Consider the following 20,659-nt stretch of genomic DNA (forward strand, 5'->3'; position numbering starts at 1 on the left):
TTGAACAACAATAAGCCACATTTTAACAATTAAATTGAATAGAATTAAGTGATTTAATTAGTTTCCTCTTAGTATAACATGAGTCATAATACTTGAAAGCATATAATCCTGTAAGCATAAATAAAAGATATGGCACTTACAGCAAACGGGTATTCGAAACGAGACGTATTGAAATGCACAAAAAAAAAATGCCTTGACTGAAAATCCACTTCATTGTCCACAGAGGAAAAAAGCCACAGTGACCAGAAAAGTGTACATTAATGTAAACATTAAGACATGGAGTGTTAAATTGAAAGGAGGAGGGGCTGTGATGAAGATCGAGCCAGAACAAGCGGCACAAAGCTGGAGGGATGTAGGTGTGCATGAGTTGCAGGGTGTAATCACTTTCACTGTGTCCTCAGAACTGACGAGAGGCTCCCTGATCCGACTGCAGCAGTCTGACAATGGACGGGTCGCTCTTGGCACCTTTAATGAACTCCTCCAAAGACAATCTGCCTGTGGGGGGGGGAAAAAAATATCAGTTACGAGCAGTAACACATGAAAATGTTTTACATGCAGCAACTACCCACAAAAATCAGCTACTGATGTTTCTTTTGAGATGGTGACAAATAACACTGCATTAAGTAGTTTGAAAATAAATTAGACAGGACCTGAGCCAGAATCATGGTATTCATAGCCATCATGTTTCTTGTCCAGCAGGTGACGCTGCTCTATGTATATAACTCTATGGGAGTGCAGTTCTGCATGAGAGATGTGAAACCTTTACCATGTTTTACCCGAGCATTCGTCACTCTCATAGTATACATATGACAGAAATTAGGTAAAAACATATCAGGTGTACTTTAATTTTGTTTAAAAGATTTTTTTTTTTATTCTAAGATGAAACAGTAGAAAATTACACTTTTTTGAGTCTAACACCTACTTTTTCTTACATAATAGCATTAGATAAGAGGTTCACTCACTCTGTAACTTACTGGGTCTGGTGTGACCAATCACACCAGTGCTACTACTGCCAATATTGTGACTAACAGGAAGGCAGTGGGTGCCCCAACCTAAGCAAAGATCAGGTAAGGTTTCCCCAAGCTCCTCAGTGGTCTTGATTTGTGATTAGCCAGTTAGCTTTATAGGGCTTAAATATTCATTTTAAATTTGTTAGGTTACCTTCAGGTGGCGCTGACACCATCCAAAAAAAATGTAAAATTTGGACTTTATGATGACAAGTGGCCTGTGTTTGAGAGATTGTGTGATGCCAGGAACATCCTTTCTTTTTAGAGCTTCAGATGTGTTATGCTTTCAGCAGAATTTTATTACGGTGTTTTGGTCCTTGGAAAACTGAGTAAAGTAGTTCAATGCAGTTTCCAGCTTTCATGGGTATGTGGAAAAAACATCCTTGAGCATCGCGGGTGCAGCCTGCAATTTACCCTCTACCCTCCTCTGCAGCTGTGGTTTCAGGCGTGGCATATGGCATCACATGATGTCTTAAAATGTCTGTCTGAGGCAGAGCTTGACCTTCACAATGTCAAAACAAAACACTCCTGCCCAGCATCATAGCTCCAGATATCTTGAGCTGTGACGTGTCAGATTCAGTAAGGAAAGTGCATTTTTTGATGTATCATTCAAGTCACTCTAAGTGTCAACCCATTTATGGTAAGCCTGTGGATCACCAGGCTGGGAGCCAATCATAACTACTTCATGTGATATGACATGAATCAAAGTGCCAAAAGTGTTCTGCAAGTCATGGTTTATCATGTAAACAGCTGTTACAAAAGTAATCTTTCACAACAGACAACTGTACAGAAGTCTTGAGCCACATGCGGCCTAATTTCTTTATACTTTGCTAGGAAAACACTACACTAATACTGAAGCATGCAAACATAAAGGTAAATACATACATATGGTGTGTGTAATATATATAAATATTAAAGGGCAAAAACCCTTTATATTATACCCTAAAAAAGTTTGAAGAGTCAGAAAGTCAATATTTGGTTTGACCACCCACACTGAACTCTCTTATGTAAGTTTTCTTTTCATTTCTTTAAGTAGACTTCAAGAAAAGTTCTGCAGGCCTCCAAAAGGTCATTCAAAGCTCTTCGTTGGATGCTCACTCCATTTTGTTCCATTTTCTATCAAGATAATCTGATACTGCTTCAATAATGTTGAGGTCTGGGGAGTGCCGGTCCCAAGCCCAGAAAAATGGGGAGGGTTGTGTTAGGATGGGCAGGTGTAAAGTTTTTCAAATCAAACGTGCTCGTGGAAATATCGAAAAATCGACATATTGTATGGAAATCTCATTCTTATCAAGAATGAGATTTCCATATCAGATTGGTCTGTGCTCAGGTTAACTACGACAGATGCTGTTAGCCAAGAGGGTGACGGTGGAAACTATGTTACTGTTGGCCAAAGACAAAAGAAGAGAGGAGGCTAATACTACGTTAAGTTAGTAGTGTGGAGGTAAGAGTAGACTTTCAATGTAATGACTACGCTAAAGGGAGCATGCTGGCTTAGATGATTTGTCCTATTTCCTCACATTTTTTTAAGTACACACTGCACACCATGTAGAGATATGCCTGGATTTCTCTTTAGGAGCTCTTCAGGAGTAAACGTTATTTGTTCAAAAATACTACTGTATGCCTGTCAAACTTTGTTATGTTTGTCATTTTAATTGGATTCTAAGAAATGAAATGATATTGTATGTTTTTGCACCAGGCTGTTAAGTGCCTAAAAATCCAGTTCAAAACCCTTGGCTAAGTTGTATTTTATGTGTAAACACAAAACTAGTCCATCGTCTTAGGTAGGTGCCCTTTTTAATACTTGATTCATATGTCAGTGCTTAGTGGCTTAACAAGATAACAAAACCCCCCAAAAAGGTGTCAGGTTCAAGGACAGGACTGAAAACAAGTGAAAAAGCAGTTACTGTCCAAATAAAAAGCCTAGAAAACTTTAAAGTGCTTAAGACTACTAAAAATTACCAAAAAAAAGTCTGACTCCTTGGAGACAAAATATAAAGAAATGAGGGGTGGCTCAAGACTTTTGCACAGTACTATATGTTTTTTTTTTTATATTTATCATAACTAATGTTAATAAAATGTAAACTGACTGTTACTAGATATACCTGTTTAACATTGGTATCCACTAATATTGTATTTTAAACACTACATCAGAACATGGGGAAAAAGGCATTTGCAGTTTTGTGTGTTTTTTTTATTTGTTTGTTTTTTTAATTTCCTAATAAAGAGCTGAAAGGTCAGGTCAGTTATTGTTATAACAAAAATTTCTTTTCCCTGGCACAAAGGGAGAAATAAATAATAAAAAATAAGCAAATTAACTTAAAAAAATATTATTTGGTCTGAATTTGTAATCAGTCAACCTGTCCTTATTCCCACGGCATCAAATACTGCTATTTGGTAACAGCTGCTGGTGTCTCAGAGAATAAACACAAGGTGTCTAGCACCTGTGGCAGTAGTGAGACCATTTGCACTACCAACTAGTCACACTTAAGACCCCTTGGTATCACTTTTTTGATGGACTGAGTACCCTTAGTAATTACAATTCCTAAACCTAACCTTTCTTTCTTTTTCTTTGTGGCCATATCCAACCAAGCCGATAGTGAAAACAAAAGTAAAGCATGAGTTAAAACAGAACTCAATAATGACTAAAACTAAAACCAGAAGTCCACAATCTTTTGGTTTCACTAAAGCCACCTAACCTGCTTACGTATGCACTCTTGAAAAGTTAATATAAACATCAGATTTAGTTTTATAGTAGCTATCAGTGTAATGTTTATCGATACTGTTCACAGCATCTCTTAGCCATTAATAAAGTTTCAACAACACTTGTCACAACTTTACAATAACTATCCAAACAGTATTTATCAGGTGGTTTACACACCAAATATACAATCACTGGCCACTTTGTTAGCTACAACTCTTCAGCTGCTTGTTAATGCAAACATCTAATCAGCCAGTCACATGGCAGCAATTCAAGATGATCTGCTGAAGTAGAAGATGAGAATCAGAAGGGGAAAGAAAGGTGATTTAACTGACTTTGAATGTGGCATGGCGTGTTGGTGCCAGACAGGCTGGTCTGAGTATTTCAGAAACTGCTGATCTACTGGGATTTTCCCACAGAACCATCTCTAGGGTTTGCAGAGAATGGTCCAAAAAAGAGAAAATATCCAGTGAGCGGCAGTTCTCTGGGCCAAAATGCCTTGTTGATTTTAGAGTTCAGAGGAGACTGGCCAGAGTAACTTGGTTTATAATAATAGTTATAATAAATCCAGGTATGCAGAAGAGTATCTGTATGCACAACATGTTGAATTAGATGCAGATGCACTAGAGCAGCAGAGGATCGCTGCTGTAAGATAAAAACAGCAAAGCGAGGCTTCAATTTGCACACAGCCTCATCAATATTAGACTAAAGAAAAATGTTGCCTGGTCTGATTAGTTGATTTTGATTACGAAATTCAGGTTTTTACCGTCAGCATTTGGCATGCACAACATTAAAGCATTGATCCATCCTGCCTTGTATCAACAGTTCAGGCTGCTGGTGGTGTAATGGTGTGGGGGTTATTTCCTTTTGGGTCCCCTAATACCAACATTTAAATGCCACAGCCTACCAGAGTATTATTGCTGACTATGTTTATCCCTTAATGAGCACAGTGTACCCATCTTCTGATGGCTACTTCCAGCAGGATTAAAGCACCATTCCTCAAAGCTCAAATCATCTTAAACTGGTTTCATGAGCATGACAATGAGTTCACTGTACTCAAATAGCCTCCAGAGATGCGGTGGAACAGGAGATTCGGATCATGGATGTGCAGCCAATACATCTGCAGCATCTGTGTGATGCTGTCATGTCAATATGGAGCAATATTCCTCTCTAAGGCATGTTTCGGCACCTTGTTGAATCTGCACAACAAAGAATTAGGGGTAGCTCTGAAAGCAAAAGCGGGACCAGATGCATGACTAGCATACTGATTAAGCATTAATAAAAAGTCGATTTATTTATTTACTGTGAAAAGAACAATTTGGTTCACAATGATGTATACAGCACATGGAAATAAGACACCAGCCTTACCATCATTGTCAATATCCATCTGTCTAAAGATCTTATCTGTCCTTTTCTCTGGTGTTGATTCATCCTCGGGCATCTTCATCACTGATGACACCATCTTGTAAATTGCCTATAAAAAAGACAATAATGACTCCTGTGATGTGTGTATTGATTTTGCTGGCTACGTGCGTGAAGCTTTTAGGGCGCACTGATGAAAAATAACCGTTTCCACTGACATCATTTTGCTTATATTGTCTGAAAGCTCTGACCTGTTTTCTGTTAGCTAGCAGATAATGATGTTGGTCTGACAACAAAAGATCCTGCCGTTTCACCCGCAGTAGGTCTTTCTGAACTCACTTATCTGCTTGTATAATATTAAAATTTGATTAAGTAAAGGAGAGAAATATGTCATTCTGGAAAACAGAAAGCTTTCTGCCAGCTGCAACAGCACAGCTTCTGTTATTTTTCCACATCATTCTTTCTTCATTTGTATTTATTACTCCCTATATGTGATACCTTTATTTAGTGTACAAACAATATTTTCTTAAATGGGTGTTGTCCTAGCACTCATTAGTATTGCCGCTGGTGCGATCCCAGTGCAATGTCTCTATTTTATTTTTATTTTTTCACATTTATTTGTTTCCACAAGCACAAAGGACTAAGCCAATATTCAGGCTGCTCAGCCCACCATATTGGAAGAGTAAATATAGCCACAGTGATAAGGAAAACAGAAAGGACAGCCTGCAGATGACTGTTGAACCTAAAAACAGCCATTACCAGAAGGCTAAAGTGCATATAACAGCAAAAATTAGAGCTAAACTTTATTTATTTATTAACAGTCATAAAAAGAATGATTGAATAATATAAATATTTCTAGTTATTGCTGATATAAGAAAAAACAGCATGTAGTAATTATTTGGCTTATATAATGTATTTTACATCTTTTCTAAAATTGTTTGATAGAAGGAAATGATGTCATTTCATTGTCTTATATACAGTAAAAGTGTTAAAAATGTAAAAAGTGATTGTTTATTGTAAGCTAATTTACTCTCTTGACTTATTTTCCAATTCTCGTTGTTATTTGTCTAGATTTTGTTCATTAAAATGTGATAAGCTCACACACACACACACACACACACACACACATAAAACCTCTGCTCTGTCGTATCAATCACACAGCACATAGTATGTCCTCACCTGAACTATCTCCAGCATCTCTGCCCGGCTGATATAGCCATTCCCATCCAGGTCATACATGCTAAAGGCCCATCGTAGCTTCTGCTCCAGCCCGCCACGAGACGTCACACTCAGGGCTATGATGAACTCCCTGAAGTCGATTGTAGCATCGCCGTTGGTGTCAAAAGTGCGGAAGACGTGCTCGGCAAACTTTGAGGCGTCTCCGTAGGGAAAGAAGTTGGCGTAGATCTTCTTGAACTCGTCCACAGTCAGGTGGCCGGTGGGACAGTCCTTCAGGAAGCCGCGATACCACTCCTGCAGCTCATGGTCAGTGAATTCTGTGTTTTCTCTCAGGTCGTTCAGGACCTCGGGCCGCAGCTTGCTGTTCTGTTTCCCCATGACAAAGCACCTTTGCAGGCAGGGCGATAGCAGGGCTGGTGTTTCCTATCCTCCACTTCCTGTGCTTTTACTTTCCAGCTTCCTCTGCTCCTGCAGGGGACCAATAACCCTCATTAATATCCCTGTGTGAATATCATAAATGATTCATGGGGTCAATAATTCCACTCAGTTTGCAGCAGCGTTTCATCAGAAAACATGTTCTGAGGATGTTTTTCAGGCAAACAAGCTGAGGGGGAAAAAGTCTGGATAATTCAAACAGGGTCCATACACAAGAAAAAAAAATAGAGATAAGATTACAACGCAGATGTTAACAAAACACTATGTGTGTGCACACATGTGTATGGAGCAAGGGGGTGGTCTGGTCTCCGTGGATACAGTATTAATTGTCAGGCATGGTGATAATTTATCGACCTTTCACTGCATGGTAGAGGGACAAGTGTCCTGGGGCATTGTAATTCTCAATAAAGCCACGTTCTAAAAGGTCAGGCTGATACTGACTGTTGTCACTGAGAAGGCCAAACATTCATTTTGACAATAATCCTCACCTTCATGGGAAAATGAATCTCCTAACTGATTTTAAGAAGGTGGAATTGACACAATGATTAAAGAGCAAACTCAGAGAGCAAGTAAATGAGCATCCAAGTCAGTCCATAGACAAGTCCACTGGTTTTAAAATACAACAGCAAAGATGCCACTGCAGAACGAGCGATCGTTGAAACCACATTAAGACACACCCTGTTTCAAGACATTAAACATTCAGTGTTAAGGTAAAAAAAAAAAGAGATAAGTGTGTAATAACTGAAAGAGGTCTTTAAAGTTAAACTTTTCTCTTTGTCTTTTCTTTTTCTTTTCTTCACTTTGCTGTTCTTAACTGTTGTCTATGTTCTTGCTGTGATTTTATTTTAATGTCCTGTATTTACTGCTTTCATTTTCCTTAAATGTGTCAGTGTTTAAATGCAGCATACCTGTTAACCTAACACATACACACGAGCGCTTGCTATAAATACGTACAGAAAAGACAAAGCCAGTGAAGTATTTGACCACCTGGTTCTATTCACGTTTGCTTTCCGTGGTTTGCTTCTGTTTCCATGGTTCTACTCTGCAAAATCTGTTTATTCATGTATACAGGGATATTCATGATTGGTGATATGAGGATGCATAAACACATCACATCCAAAATAAAACCTCCTGCATAAAACTCATTATGAAGCAGACGCTGACATGTGTTTGCCGGTGAGCAAAAAGGTTTTGACATTTTCAGAGAAAATGTGTGATGTAGGTGTCATCATGTATATGTCTGCATCTTTATTTTAAGTGAGGAAGGTGTTAAGAATGTGCCAGACTTTTCCCCCCAAAATAACAAGAAGAAACAGCTGTTTTGTTTTCGGGGGGTTTTTTGTAGAAGGAAAATGTTCTTACTTACAAATTGTCTGTTTGATTCTATGGAATTACCTCAAGTTTTCTTTTAGCATGGTTGGTTTGTGGCTCCGTGGGACAGAACGAGAAAGCAACTTTCACATTTGTTATAACGTTTTCTGGAAAACTGAGGAAAAACTGACCAAAACCTGAGCTAATCTTTCACATGCATCTGGTAAAGTGTGAGTGGGAGGGACAGAAAGAGAGATGTGCGGGGGTAGGGAGGAAGAAAGAATGGAAAAAGTATGACACATAGAAGAGAAACTATTTCCAGCTATACTATATGAGCTGCTTTGCTAATACCCACAGTGCAATTATATAATAATCTTTCTGAATAACACCTCCACTCCTCTGTGCTGATATAATGAATTTATGGGAGAGAAGCTTTGTACCCATGTTCTCTCTCTTTCAATTACTGGGACCCCAGCGCTCCTGTCTTTCTGGCAACAGAACGATCCATCTGGCGAAGAACAAATGAGAGCGGCTTGAATTTGGATGAGGTCCTTTCGAAACAGACGGCATATTTGTTATAATTGCCAGACAGGTGTAATTTCCTGTAGGTTTATGAATCAAAGTCACAGAATGACACAGAGGTCTGTAAGTCAAACAAGGAACTATGTCACTCAGCTTTCTGGACAGATAAAAATAAATCAAAGTACAACACAATAACACATTTAATTTCTCAATCCAGCTTTCTTTTCTCATGCAAACTGCATTCCCAAATTAGGAATTTGGAAAACTTTGAAGCGTCTAAGTGTGAGTTCACGAGTGCGTATCTGTTGACTGAAGGATACTACTGCTACTGCTACAGTTAATTTAGAACTGCAAACGTGTCTTTGGCAAAAGCCAGAGTATCTGGTGAGAACCCACTCAGCCACAGGTAGAAAGTGCAAATCCCACACAGAAAGTCCCCGGCTGGCTGGTGGACCTTCTCTCTGTGAGGCAACGGTGCTAACCACCCTGCCGCAGTGTCGGGCTGAATCTGGCAATCGTTAAAGTCACAAAGATTCATCCTTTGGGAAGGATGTCGATAAAAAATTGAATGGAAACACATCCATCCATCAGTGACCAGGCTGATCGACCAAACAGCTAACTGTCCTGAAAGCCAAGGTGTTATTATTGCTTATACGGCTTAAACAGAGTGAAAGTCTTCTGCCTCCTGTTGCATAGAAAAATACTAACACATGACCACAAAATAGCATTTTGTGGTGTCTCAGACACTTCAACATTTCACAGCAGCACTGAGCAACTAGAGAAAAGGTGATTATTATTTTGAGAATATATTATCATGTCTGCTGCCTCTGTTTTAACTGGACCACAGCATAAATCACACACTGCTCTACAGGCCTGACTATAGTCCTTCCGTTTTAACATACAACAGGATGCACCTCCTCAGATCTGTGTCACATGGACTTTTCCAGGACAGCTCAGTGCGCAGGCTGAGCCGGAGTAGACATAAATATGGGCGTTGCTATTTATTCCCTCAAACAAACACAAAGCCACATGAAACACAACAGCTTGTCAGATGGAAAAAGTGCTACCCTCATGCTTCAAGATCCTCTGAGGCTAAGAGAAAATACTCATAATTTGCAACAGCGTGTGCTCTAGCCTAGTTATTTTAGTAAGTAATAGCAACATACTTACATAAGGCTGCGGGTTGCAAAACAGTCTTACAGACTGCAGTGACCTCTGAAATATGTTCATCAAGAACCAAAACAAACCCTTGCCACTGTAATTAGGCATTTTTAAAATATTCTTTATCATAACATATTTTTCTTTTCATTAAAACTGTTAACTGCATTAAAAGTATTCCTGCAAAAAGCATCTTTTTTTTTTACCTGCTGCAAGTTCTGGTAATTTCCTTTAATAAAGTGATTAAATAGATTTGCAGTACTGCTTATAACATTTAAAACATTCCTACTTATGCATGCAAGCTTTGGTCTGGGATTTCAAAGGCTGTTTTAATAAAGTGTTTTTCTTTGTTGTCACATAGAATTACTCAGGAAATGATGTGGTTCAGGGAAAATAAAGTCTTCTCTGCCTTGACTGGTGGGGTTGCAGAGCTGGTGAGCTGAACACAGTCTTGTGACCGTTGCTTGATACACTACAGCCCCTCGAGATTGCCAGTTCACATTCAGTGTTTGCAGTTCCCTTAGATTACACAGCAACAGATCCTGTCCCTGTCCCCAACCCCCATAGCCTTCCTTGTTCCGTATGGTCCACTTTTTTCCAGTGGGTTCTCCGCCTAATGAGACTGTTTCACACAAGCTCCGGTGCAGCATGCATCCCCCCTCCCCAAGGCTACAGCGGGGGTTCCTGTAAACCCGTTTCACTGCTGTTCGCCATTCTTAGACCCACTTTATTTCCTGAGTAGGGCTATGTCACAACAAAGAAAAAAAACATTCTTTCCCACATGCTCATTATTTCATGAAGAACAGGAAGGAAACTACAATGACAGTCAGATACAGAGATGCAGCATGCATATGTTTAAATATATCTGTTCTTAGGTGTTTACAGAGTGAATAGTTCATGCTTATGTTTCCACCAGTTGTTAGTGAGCGTGGGAATCAAAAGACAACTCCTGCTTAAAGTCATATCTAAATGTACATAAGTAATTACTTTTTCTTAAAAAGGATACAATTGAGTATTTGTTTTAATTTATTTTCAGGCAAAGCCTCTAAACAGTGAACATCCACTAGTATTCTTAGTGAATATTGTTAGGTTTTCCATTTGTCAATCAGTACAAATACAACAGACATCCCCACTCCTCCTGTTTTTATATTGCAAGCGGGCTCACACTGAACCTTTTCCCTTCATTAACTCTGGATAAACACGACTGACAGAATGTTTTTAATGCTCTCTGCATCGTGCCTCTTTTAAAGGGAATGTAATCCAAACAACCTGATATGGCTCAGTGCACAGAGAGAAAGCGTGCCCGTTTTAGCCTGCTCTGCAGTGGATGAGCAGAGCAGCGCTGTAGCCTCGAGTACATGAACCACTGGTAACTGGGACTCCATCAGGTGGTTGAGGAGTTGGTGTGAGGTATTTATAAGCTAAGGAGAAAATGAGCTCTCCCGTTATTCTCGCATTCAGCGGTGCTTCGTGGCAGTCTCTCTGAACTCATGTCAGAGAAAATCATTGCAGTGGATCAGGATGAGGTCCCCTGACACACCAGTAGTCAAGGCAACAGTATAGTAGTGCTACAGCTTATGAGAAAGGCAGTGTAACAGTCAATCTGGGGCACACGCAGGGCAGAAGATATATTGAGACTCGAGTGTGTGTGTGTGTGTGCATTTAATATTTCCTTGCTTTTAAATCTGAAACATTAGTATCATATTCATCGCTTGATATTACCAATCATAATACTGCACTGGACCTAATCTAGATATTCTGCATGCTCAAGCTTACAACAGCAAAATTATTATGTGTATTTTTATTACTTTAACACTTGGTGAGTGGGTGTATTTAATTTTGGATGCGTACTCTTCACATGATAGCTATGGTCTTTTTATCTGAAAAAAAAAAACTTGTGAAATTAACTCGAAAAACAGCAACAATAGTGTGAAATAGTAGATGAAAGGAGTAGGCTTTTAATATTTAGCAAGACAGTGTTTTAGATGGCAATCCCATAGTAAGAAAAGGAGCTGGCAGGTCTTTATTTTTTCTAAGATGTCACGCAGTGAGTATTTGAACTTATAATATTAACATTTTACCAGTTTCTGTAGCATTTTTAGGCAAGCTGTGAATTAAAAACTTGATTTGATACTTAGTTCATGTCACTTATACATGAAACCTTGAAAAAAAAGATCAAACCAAGATGAATTAAATCCCCTCCCACACATTCAGCCACACTCTTAGTTTATTATAATATCTACTGATCCTAATCACAAGCATTTTTGGACAAACACATGTTTGCTCTTTTTATGAAGCACAAATCATTGTCTGTTACCTTTGATTTACTTTATGTGCTTCCGCATACATTTAATACATGTGCTTCAATATTATTCAATGTGCCTTGTCTAAGGCTATTTTTCTTTAGCCAGATGCATATAGTCGATCACTTTAATGATCTGATACTGTATATTTTTTTACATGTTTGTACAGAATATTGTATATGTTTTAATTGTTATGTAGTTATGTGGTGCATGTGTTTTTGACTTTTGCTGCCATGATTCCAGGTCTCGCTTGGAAATTAGATTTTTAATCTCAATTAGATTTTTCACCTGGATAAATAAAGGACTAATAAATTAAATAAAACAGTGCATTACATTTGATCAGGTTTTCTTTGCAGCATGTAGTCTGTATTAAGACTTGTGAGCCACTAAGCTGCATTTTTGATAATATTTTTAATTGAGCAACTTCCCAGGGCAGATGAGATGTGTTTTAACTGGGTGTAGTCCTGTCTTGGGGAAATTGCCACAGCAGTCCAGTGTAGAGTAGCCACTGAAGCACAGTGGACTTCACAGTAACGAGAAATGTCTCTAAAAAATTAATATAAACTTACCTTTTTCCTGAAGGTATCTATGGGTCCTCCGGCTGAAAGAGTAAATGTGTGAAGCCCACGTTTCCCACTGTAAGGCGTCACCAGCAGTCGAACTTAACCGTTAACTTGCAGTAGTTTAACTTCACACCTCCTCCCACCGACTCCAACGCGAGAGAAAATATTCGAGTCACCCAAACACTTTTCAGACAAAAGAAAAGATATGAAAAAGCGTGTAAGTATTCTTCCAAGATAGTCTTCTAATATTATTATTATTATTATTTCTATTCAGTATGTCCTGCTTCCAGCTCCCGGTGTAGCGGCTTTATCATTTAGTGGAAGATGTGGCACCCAGCTTGGTTTTCATCCGAATGTGCCATATTGTTCCTTGGGGGGGTTTCCTTCGTCCCGGAGAGGGATTGAACCTTCTCCATCAATTGAAGAATTACTAACAATAGCAGTTTAATCTAGGGGACACTTAGTAAAAGCCAGAATGACCGTGACATGTATTTTAAAAAACATTTTAATGGGATTTCCTGTTTTGTAGTGTTTAAGTAATACTTTAAATCCCTCCCCCTGATACACTGAATGGATCCCTCCACACTCGCAGCTTCACTGTAAGGAACTGTCGCAGCAGTTCAGTGGAAAATTATCAACGGAGACTATTATTAGCTCAATATCTAAAATAAACGCTTCACATCTGGGGGAAAATGTAGAGACTTGGTCAGAAATAGACTAAATAAACACTTCTACGATAACAAACGTGATTTAAAAGTTATTCTGGAATAGGCTAGGGCATCCTGTAGGCGACAGTTTTCCAGGCTTACTTGTAAATACTGTGGAAAATGTATTTTAAGTTCCATTATACAACAGTATACAACATGTTATTCCTTGTAATTGAAACAGCATCATTATATCAAGTGTATATATATACAAGTCCCTGTAATATTGCCGGACAAATTGCTTTGCAGAATTAAGTATTAATGACGTAGACATAAGCTCTTTTCAATGCTTTCCCGTATAAGTCTTCTCTTTCAGCCTCAGCACAGATGCACACTGGTCCATCGGCATCAATAGCAGTAACTTCTCTTGCGCTGGTTAAAGTGACACTGAAGGCGGGATGGTGTATATGTCAGCAATTCAGTGAGAAGATAAATAATTAACTGCGTGCGTTTGCCTCTGTGTGTGTGTCTTCCTGAAGCCTGACACCTGTTTCTATAAGCACATGGAGTGTTTATCTTGACCTTAGAGTGGGTACAATACAGGAGGGGGGGATTGGAGGCAGTGATATAGCAGTCTGAGGTTGCTTTTGTTGCTGCTGCCAATGTGCAACTCAATATTGAAACAAAGCTGTGGATGCTGGACTGTGCGGATGGAAAGGAAAACAGTATTCTTTAAATAACATATCATATTACTTCAGGCTTCTGCAGGTCAAACAATTTCAGAAGTAAAACATAATTTTTATGTAAATAGGGGGTGATCATGCTTATATTACCTGGCTATTACATAAATATAGACCTCAAGTAATGTGTAGTAGGAAAGTAGTAGGAAGAAGAAAGCATACAAGTGTCTGGTTAAAACAAACAAGTGGACCCTGATAGTCTCATAATCGAATAACCGTTTTCACTGGGATTTATTCTTGGTGTAACAAGGTTTTAAAACTGATTATTTTCAGTAATGATAGTTCAAATAGATAGACGAGGAAATAGCATAAGCTGTGTGTGTCAGATAAGACACAGAGTTGTGTGTATTTTGTTGTCAGTTTTAAATATAGTACACATTTTTTAAGGTGACTACAGAAGAGCTGGGTGTAGTCATGCAGAGAGGGAAGCGTTCTCCTTTTCTGCAGAAATGTAATGATCCACTAGAGGTCACCAACAGTTTTGGAATCTGCTGGTATTCAGCTTGGGTAAGTATTCCTCTCTTAAAGCTGAAAATAGGCTGATGGGCATCTTTTAAAGGAGGAGACCGGGCTGTTTATTTGCTGTAGGAGTGTTTCTATGCACAGTCCTCTTCAAGATCATTATTCTTAACTGGATGTTACAGCGTTTTATTTTGTTTGATTTTACGACACTGTCTCTGTGTCTCTGGCATCATGAGTCTTTGCTGTTTATTTATTTATTATTATTGTTTGTTTCATTTGTCTTGTTCATGCATTGCTTTGGCTGTCTTATTCCCTTTGTGTTTGTCTGCATTGCTTCACTAATGCCTCATTAGATTTACCTATAGTCGATCACTTTCATCTGTGACTAATCTCCAATCCCTCTGTGTATAACTTATTGGCCACGTTTTTAGCTACACTTGTAACTGCTTGTCAACACAAATGTTAAATCAAACAATCATATGGCAGTGACCTAATGAATTTAGCCATGCAGACATGGTGAAGACGATATGCTAAAGTCCAAACTGAGCTTCAGAATGAGAAAAAAATTGATTTAAGTGACTCTGAATGTTGGATGGTTTCTGGTGCCTGATGGGTGACTATTTCAGAAACTGCTGATCTACTGGGATTTTTCCACACAACCATCTCTAGGGTTTACAGAGAATGGTCCAAAAGAGAAAAATATCCAGTGATCAACAGTTCTCTTGATGAAAATTTCTTATTGATGTCAGAGATGGGAGGAGAGTGGCCAGACTGCTTCAAGTTGACAGGAAGGCAACTGTGACTCAAACAACTGCTCGTCACATCCAAGGTATGCAGAAGAGCACCTATGAATGCACAACACACTGAATCTTGAAGCAGATTGGTTACAGCAGTAGAGGCCAACACAAGGCATCTCTCCTGTCTACTAAGAAGAGGAAAGTGAGGATATAATTTGCACTTGGGTTCACCAAAACTGGACAATAACAAATTGGAAAGAAATTGTCTGGTCTAATGAGCTTCTATTAGGGCAACTTTGAGATGTGGTGGAAAAGGTGATTTGCATCATGGTTGTGCAGCAACTCTGTGATGGTATTATGTTAATATAGACCAAAATCTCAGAGGAATGTCCTCAGCATCTTGTTGAATTTATGCAATGAAGAACTGAGGAAGTTTTTGAGAAAAAAATATGTATCCAACCTGTTACGAGGACAGTTTAACTGATGCACTGGTGAGTGCAAATATTAGTTCATCCTACAGAGGCTATCCAGGTTGCCTTAGTCTCCAGAGTGATTAGCAGGTTTATATGCAAAAACACAAAATAGAGAAAGAGCAATAGAAATGAAATATGTTCTCTTTTTTCCATATATTACTTCATCTTACTGGGTCATTATTAATCTGTGAGTGAACCATCAGAGATTCATGCTGTTATGAAAGTTTGGGGTTATTTGAAGTTCAAGTCCTCACTTGTTCCCAAAATGAACACATTGCTTCATGAATCTTTTGACCCTCTGTTCTTCCTCTTTCCCTGGAAATTTTACCTTCTGGATGAATTGTGACAGGCCTCACCCCACTGCTAAAATATCGATCTGTCTGTCCTTACATTAACTAGAGTGAGGGACATTGCTCCACTCTATAGACCTCTGTCAATATTTAAGGAACACGAGCCACTGACATCAAGGTTTATAATATGGGTTTTCCATGAAAAACCAGTGAGGGGTCCCCTCGCAGAATCAGCTGATCTTTTTTTTTACAAACAACTCTGTCATATCTGGAATTTTTAAAGAAATTACGAGCCTCAGACTAGGAGCTGTTTTTAAAGTGTTTTATTGCAACTTTTACTAAAGAATTTTTTCCTAAACACACACACACACAGCAGACTCGCTCATTCCACAAGACAACTCTTAACATCAGGGTGTAGACACTTTTAAAGGTTGGATACATGGGACTGGTTTATTCTGGCACTTGATCAGATTGGTATCTAGGAGTTTGGAGACCTGGTCTTATCATAAAACATGGAGGGAGCTCCTCAAGGGTCTCAAAAGTGAAGCCAGTGTTGAAGCTCCTTGAACCAGAATTCTAGCTAATGCCCAGGAGGGTGCAACACCTCGGGCTGTCACAAGTCTGTTTGTAAAGAAGACACAGTAAACATGATATTAACTAATTTAAGGGTTAAATCATTTATAATCAACATAAGTTGTTGGTTGTTTTGCAAAATATGATCCCATTTAGATAAAAATAGATGATAAAGCTACGCTTCAGGGCCTTATGTTTGATAATTTGCTGTGTCAATAGGTTTCTTAGTCACTTCCAGAACTCACCTGACATGTCTGGCTTAAAAAAAAAACAAACATTTTTTTGTCTGTTTTGTTTTTTACAGTACATGGTTGCATTGTTTTGGTTAAGTGTTGTTGTTCAACAAGTAAAATGCATTTGGAACTGCAGCTCTTCAATTAATGGCTGTGACCACCACACACTTTTATTTTTAGCTGAAACCAAAATCTGACATAAATTCTGTTTATACTTTGAGCATTTTTTATTATTGCACATCATCACCTTGGTGCAAGGTGCTGTATAGCAAAAAGATACAGCAAATAAAGTTCTGCTTTTCATCTTCTGAGTTTGATTGTATTATTCCCTTTTTGTGGAGAACCTGTGCCATTTTCCCTTTTTATGACAATTCTCAGAGTATGTGGATGAAATGCAGAAAATGTTTTTAGTACTGACATTTAAAACATTTTAAAAGATACTGATTTGATTGAAAAAAAAAAAGAAACATATACAGGCTTATTGGACATTTTGCAAGTGGAAAAACGATGCTGCACAAAGTACATGATACACTGATAAGCTGCATGTGTTCTTTGCACTACCTCACTTTCATTTGTACTGATAATGGCAGTGCTGAGTAGGCCTTTCTAGAAATGTCTGGGTGCAATAAATGTGTGCGAGCTGACTAAAATACCCCGTTAATGCAGTGTTAAATGTGTTTTTAACTTGAATGTGTAATATTACAGATTTTGTAAATGAATTCAAACAAGCAAACCACTTTCAGAAGATGTACATGACATTTGTAGAAAAGAAGATGAGATGAGATTTCCTGACAATTTTTTTTTTCTTTCTTTCCTTTTTAAAGATTCAATATAAACAACGCCTTAATGATTTCTCAGTGTTAAATGCAAAAACTTAAAATGCATTACCTTTTGTGCTGGTTCTTGTGCCCTATTGTTGCCCCAGTTTCAGACTGGTTATGAAACATTGTTACCTTTGCTGCTGAACATATCACAGCTATTTATCTATACAGTAAAGGATTTTTTTTACAGAACCTTCTACAATTGTAAAACATTCTACAGTTCCACTTGTTCACATTTTAATATTGTAGTGTACATCCCCACAGACACAGCTGCCAGGGAAGCAGAAGAACATCACATCAAGAAGTCTTGATGCATGCTAAATCATCCAGGTAAGTAAATCCCAAAAGGGGAAACATTTGCCCAAACATCCTGGAGAGGATAAAGGGAAAAAGGGCAAAGAAAAGCCACTTCTTTGCACCACCTTTATTTCTAGATTTTTTCACACACATTTTCCCCAGCTCTCCTCAATAGTTAACCTTATTTGCTCTCAGTAACAACCTTTCCTCTTCACAGACAACCACCACACTTCTTAATGAGGAGCAGCTGTGAAGGACCTGGAACCTAAAGGCTACCTACTGATTTTAAAAAACACAATAAATATTCAGTAAATAATTAAACTCTTCTGTGCAAACGTTCTTCATGTGCAAATCTATGCTCAAGGTGCAATGCTGAATAAACTGCTAGATAAGGTGTTTTTAATAATGTGCAAAGGTGCTCCTAGCGTGCTATACAAGTTATAATATAAATAATCCCAGTAAGGGAGTCCTCTTCCTTACATGTGTCATGAGTATCGGAACAGCTAAGACGCATTTTCTCTAAACACAGCCGTGGCTTTCAAACTCTAAAACATGCTGTGGCAAAAATTGGTTGACTCCCAAGGATCGGTTATGCTGTTAAGTGCCAGGAGGATTGCCATAATTTATACATTGGGGAAACCAAACAAACTCGCCCTATGACAGCTGGGATAGGCTCCAGCGCCCCCTGCGACCCTGAAAAGGATAAGTAGAAGCGAATGGATGGATGGAAACCAAACAACCTCTGGCTAAGCGGATGCGACAACACAGAAGAGCCAACTCTTCAGGCCAGGACTATGCAGTCTATTCACACCTACAGGCCAGTGGCTACTCTTTCAGTGGTGCTGATTTCAGTCATTATGCAAAGGTACTGTTTCTAAGTTTGGGAAAACCTGCAGTCAGCTGAGACTGAAGAAGTCACTTAGATGAGTGACAAAACACTATGTCAACATGATTGAGCATGCATCAAGATATCCTATACATAAGCTTTCTTCAGAAAACTCCTATACAAAGCATTGTGCATTACCTGTACTTTAATTCACACCTATGACACTGATATACGAATAGAATAATCTATGGTTTGTGTTTGCTCCTTTGAAAGGGGCCAAAATGAAAAGCTAGTAATAAGGTTATACTTGCAGCTATAAACTGTTCTGTCAGAAACAGCATTAACCTGACAGCAACTGGTATCAACTCTCTTCAGTAATACTGTTAAATATTTACCATTTATATGCTAGTTAATTAACATAATTTTTATAAACAAAACTCAGAGGGTCAAAAAGCTTCATGGTGCAACTGGACAATCTAACATACAGCGGAGCAAATATATCACTGGGGCCCAAACTGGCCGATATTTATTTAGCCAGTGTTTGTTTATTTGCTCATGTATCGGTGTTGGTCTTTATAATAGTTGATAAATGAAAATGTTGGTCTTCATGCAAATAATGCAAAAATTCTTGCACATGGGAATCTTTTATATCTTTTATCTTTTTGTATATTCCCTAGTATGTGATACATTTTGTCCTACTGGAATGGTTCTATCAGTGGGGTTAGGTTTGATCTAAACTGCTATCTGCTACTGACAAAGCTGACGAGCAATATAACTTTAACTGATTATGCTGGTTTATGACACAGCAATATTCTAAGCATGACTTCATTGTCTGGACTTTTAGCCAATGTTTAAACCATAAGATTGACAAATAGGTCAGTAAACAGCAGAAGAGTTCAGCGCAAACTGTATTACACAATTGACAGTGTTGCAGGGTATTTTTTTTATTCAATACAATATTTTTTATTCATAAGTAATATTAACATTAATGGCACTAATAATAATAACAATAACATGTAATTACATATCACTGTATAAAGGGCTGCATGTTAGACACAGGCGGTGGTTAGCTCTGTCTGCTCACAGAAAACGCTCCTGGTTTAAATCTGGTTGGGCTCTTTCTCTGTGAGTGTGCATGTTCTCCCTGTGCCTGCTTGGATTCCTTCTTGGTACTCTGGTACCCACAAACAAGAGATATGCGTGTTTAGTTAACTGATGACTGAAGAACAAAGAGACCTTCTGCCATTTTGGGCTATTTTGCTGAAAATGACAGGAAACTGCAGCATCACATAAGAGTACACTCTAAAAAAAAAAGCCCAAAAAATATTTTGTGATTTTTTTTCTATTCTACTGAAAGTGGGTTTTTTTCATATATGTTGATATAAAAAATTAAAAAATAGAAAACTGAATAAATAAATAGCACAATACAAAAAACACAGTTTTACAATAATGTAAAGCACAGCCTTACAGATAAAGCTCCAAAAGTTGATTCTGTTCATCTGGACGTAGCGTTTTGTGGGAGAAACGTTTCATCACTCATCCAAGTGACTTCTTCAGTCTCAGCTGACTGCAGGTTTCCCCAAATCTTATAAACAGTACATTTGCATAATGACTGAAACCAGCCCACTGAAGGAACAATGGGCTGGGAGGCCAGTTCCTTAATCATAATTATGCAAATTCTCATGACCATTGATCAACAACCACTGATCAAAGACCACTGATCAATGGCCATGAGTACCATTCACAGAGAGCTGGGGAATGGCTGCAATCACAGCATTGTAAGATGGTGAAAGATGTGCCCTTAGGCCCCCTCCTCGATTCAGAGATGGTCTTTCCCTCTTCACGTAAATGGCCTCCTTGACTCCGCGCTCAAACCAGCGTTCTTCCCTGTACAGGATGTGTACATCCTCATCCTTGAAAGAGTGTCCACTGGCCTGTAGGTGTAAATAGACTGCAGAGTCCTGGCCTGACGAGGTAGCTCTTCTGTGTTGTGCCATCCGCTTCGCCAGAGGTTGTTTGGTT

The 20,659-nt window shown here is 38.6% G+C and overlaps 1 protein-coding gene across 1 annotated transcript; it reads right to left on the reverse strand.

Moving 5' to 3' along the window:
• Window positions 1-86: 86 nt before the first annotated feature.
• Window positions 87-12,834, reverse strand: hpcal1 (hippocalcin-like 1). The gene is made up of 4 exons (XM_063495155.1): window positions 12,548-12,834; window positions 6,250-6,717; window positions 5,077-5,182; window positions 87-495 (listed from the first exon to the last, which is right to left on the reverse strand). Exons 2-4 carry the CDS (start codon window positions 6,625-6,627, stop codon window positions 398-400), a joined length of 582 nt encoding a protein of 193 aa, XP_063351225.1. The 5' UTR covers window positions 6,628-6,717; window positions 12,548-12,834; the 3' UTR covers window positions 87-397.
• Window positions 12,835-20,659: the final 7,825 nt, after the last annotated feature.

The sequence above is a fragment of the Pelmatolapia mariae genome, linkage group LG15, assembly GCF_036321145.2.
Source record: "Pelmatolapia mariae isolate MD_Pm_ZW linkage group LG15, Pm_UMD_F_2, whole genome shotgun sequence".
Classification (NCBI taxonomy): domain Eukaryota; kingdom Metazoa; phylum Chordata; class Actinopteri; order Cichliformes; family Cichlidae; genus Pelmatolapia; species Pelmatolapia mariae.